Source organism: Amaranthus tricolor, chloroplast (genome assembly GCF_026212465.1).
Source record: "Amaranthus tricolor chloroplast, complete genome".
Taxonomy (NCBI): domain Eukaryota; kingdom Viridiplantae; phylum Streptophyta; class Magnoliopsida; order Caryophyllales; family Amaranthaceae; genus Amaranthus; species Amaranthus tricolor.
The window spans coordinates 35,001-37,500 of NC_065013.1; the positions used below are offsets into that span (position 1 = coordinate 35,001).

Genomic DNA, 2,500 nt, shown 5'->3' on the forward strand with positions numbered 1-2,500 from the left:
TTCTCATTTTGTTCTAGGATTCTTCCTATTCGTGGGTCATTTGTGGCATGCGGGAAGGGCTCGTGCAGCTGCAGCAGGATTTGAAAAAGGAATTGATCGTGATTTGGAACCTGTTCTTTTCATGACCCCTCTTAATTGAGATAATAAATGCAATGTTTTAAGGTAGGAATCAATCGGATTCATACATATTACATATTGGGATCGGGTCATACGTAAAAAGTATTCCCTTTTTTAACTCATTTCTATATTTCTATGTAATTTCGAAATTTCATTTCTGTTTTTTCTGGCTCGGCTATCTCACCTAGCCGAGCCATTCTCTTTGTTTTTTTATTTTATATTTTAACGGACCATCAAAATCAAAACTAATAAATAAAATAAGAAAACAGTTCTATTGAACAAGCAAAAGGAGAGAGAGGGATTCGAACCCTCGATAGTTCTGAAAAAGAACTATGCCGGTTTTCAAGACCGGAGCTATCAACCACTCAGCCATCTCTCCAACATAAGTCAATTTCTATTTTATTCTTATTCCCCCGAATAGAACATGGTTAGATGAGCCGATACTATCACAAGTTGTATAAAAGTATTAGGTGTAAGTTGATAGAGCGATCATCCATTTTTTTCTGTATATTATATAGAAACATATGATCTATGATGCCCATTTAAGTATTTCATATTTAATTATTAATGAAAAAATGCCCTGTGGTTCTATCTTTGAATAAAGTGGTAAATTAAATATGAAATTAAAGTAGTAAATAAGTCATATTATAGAGAATCAATGAATTTCATAGTACATAGTAGAAAATCCCTCCGTGATACATTTATTACTTTTAGTACAATGATTGATAGAGGGATCAAATGGTATAGTTCGTTTGTTGATAGCTTGGAGGATTATACATATGACTATAGCTTTCCAATTGGCTGTTTTTGCATTAATTGCTACTTCATCAATCTTATTGATTAGCGTACCCGTTGTATTTGCTTCTCCCGATGGTTGGTCAAGTAACAAAAATATTGTATTTTCTGGTACATCATTATGGATTGGATTAGTCTTTCTGGTGGGTATCCTTAATTCTCTCATCTCTTGAACCTATTTGTTCCAGATCCAAAAATGACCCCTCCCCCTAATCCGAATTCTTTACGGGTTGTGAGACACAGTAAAATTGAAACAATATAACAATAACCCCCCCCAAAAACAAAAAATACAAACAAAAAAACAAATAACTAAAACAAAAAAATTATAGGGAGGGGTCAAATTAAAATTTCTTGAATGAATTGAATAAAATAAATAAAGAATTAAATTGGAATTCACTTGAAGTTTGAAGTAAAGTATCGGGTCCGACTCTACACAAATATCATCCACACATATATATTATATATGTATGTACTAGGGACATATTCCTTCTAAAGAAGGAAAAAATGCGGATATAGTCGAATGGTAAAATTTCTCTTTGCCAAGGAGAAGACGCGGGTTCGATTCCCGCTATCCGCTCAAGGGAAAGTAATTTTATTTAATTTACTATGAGAATGTTAAATATAAAGAATTTGGCTTATAGTTTATAGTGTATGATGATAGTGTAGTGATTCTATCCGTCTCGGTCTTTTTTTTTTCTCACTTCAAAATCAAAACAAAAAAACCTAATTACTAACATTAACATTAACTAAATTAACGAATATAATGTAGTATTTAATTAACTTACTAGTTAACAGATTCAAACCTCAAACTTTTGACAAAATTCAAATTTTGCGGAGACAGGATTTGAACCCGTGACCTCAAGGTTATGAGCCTTGCGAGCTACCAAGCTGCTCTACCCCGCGCCGAAGAAAAGGACTGAGAACGAATGGACAAACAAAAAGCGAATGTGCCCTCTACCAGATCTGTACAAATAGAATAACCTATTTGTACAGAATGGTAAAGGGTCTCTCTACGATCGATGATGATCATAGAAATGAAAAAAATATCTTTTTATCCTTACCAACTTGATCTTGTTGCCCCCGGCAACAAACATGTGTGAACCATTTCACGAAGTATGTGTCCGGATAACCCAAAGTCTCGATAGTTAGCTCTCGGCCTTCCGGTCAAAAAACAACGTCGGTGAAGACGTGTAGGTGCACTATTACGTGGTAGAGATTGTAACTTTCCATGAATTTCCCATTTATCACTCAACGATGCTACTTTGCTTATTTCTTTTTTTGAGGATCGACGAATCAAATGATATTTTTGTTCCAATTTTTGTCTTTTTTTCTCCCGCTGAATCAAACTTTTCCTTGCCATAATGGTTCAGTTCCTATTAGTATCAATGATACAAGTCGGATCCTAGATGTAAAAGTGTATAAAAAGGGGACTCCCTTTTCCATCGAAAGAAATGAGATTATCGCGAAGACAACACAAAAAATTAACCAAATTTGCCCGATGTAGAGGCAATCAAGAAAGCCGCATATGTGAATATATAACCTACTGAGAAGTGGGCTAATCCAACTAATCTTGCTTGTACAATGGAAA

The 2,500-nt window shown here is 34.4% G+C and overlaps 4 protein-coding genes and 3 non-coding genes across 7 annotated transcripts in view; 3 read left to right on the forward strand and 4 right to left on the reverse strand. All coding sequences in view use genetic code 11, as the record gives it.

Moving 5' to 3' along the window:
- psbC (photosystem II CP43 chlorophyll apoprotein) overlaps positions 1-139 on the forward strand; it is a 1,422-nt gene extending 1,283 nt beyond the window's left edge. The window contains exon 1 of the mRNA in view: positions 1-139. This exon is cut by the window's left edge and continues 1,283 nt beyond it. Within this exon, the coding sequence (YP_010425962.1) occupies positions 1-139 (139 nt within the window).
- Positions 140-404: 265 nt separating this feature from the next.
- trnS-UGA lies at positions 405-496 on the reverse strand. The gene has a single exon. It is a non-coding gene; the product is annotated as a tRNA-Ser (tRNA).
- Positions 497-896: 400 nt separating this feature from the next.
- Positions 897-1,085, forward strand: psbZ (photosystem II protein Z). Its single transcript has one exon. It carries the CDS (start codon positions 897-899, stop codon positions 1,083-1,085), a length of 189 nt encoding a protein of 62 aa, YP_010425963.1.
- A 333-nt stretch (positions 1,086-1,418) lies between these two features.
- trnG-GCC lies at positions 1,419-1,489 on the forward strand. Its single transcript has one exon. It is a non-coding gene; the product is annotated as a tRNA-Gly (tRNA).
- Positions 1,490-1,741: 252 nt separating this feature from the next.
- On the reverse strand, positions 1,742-1,815 carry trnfM-CAU. The gene has a single exon. It is a non-coding gene; the product is annotated as a tRNA-Met (tRNA).
- Positions 1,816-1,969: 154 nt separating this feature from the next.
- On the reverse strand, positions 1,970-2,272 carry rps14 (ribosomal protein S14). The gene has a single exon. The coding sequence runs from the start codon at positions 2,270-2,272 to the stop codon at positions 1,970-1,972; it is 303 nt and encodes a 100-aa protein (YP_010425964.1).
- Positions 2,273-2,393: 121 nt separating this feature from the next.
- psaB (photosystem I P700 apoprotein A2) overlaps positions 2,394-2,500 on the reverse strand; it is a 2,205-nt gene continuing 2,098 nt past the window's right edge. The window contains exon 1 of the mRNA in view: positions 2,394-2,500. This exon is cut by the window's right edge and continues 2,098 nt beyond it. Coding sequence (YP_010425965.1) covers positions 2,394-2,500 — 107 coding nt within the window.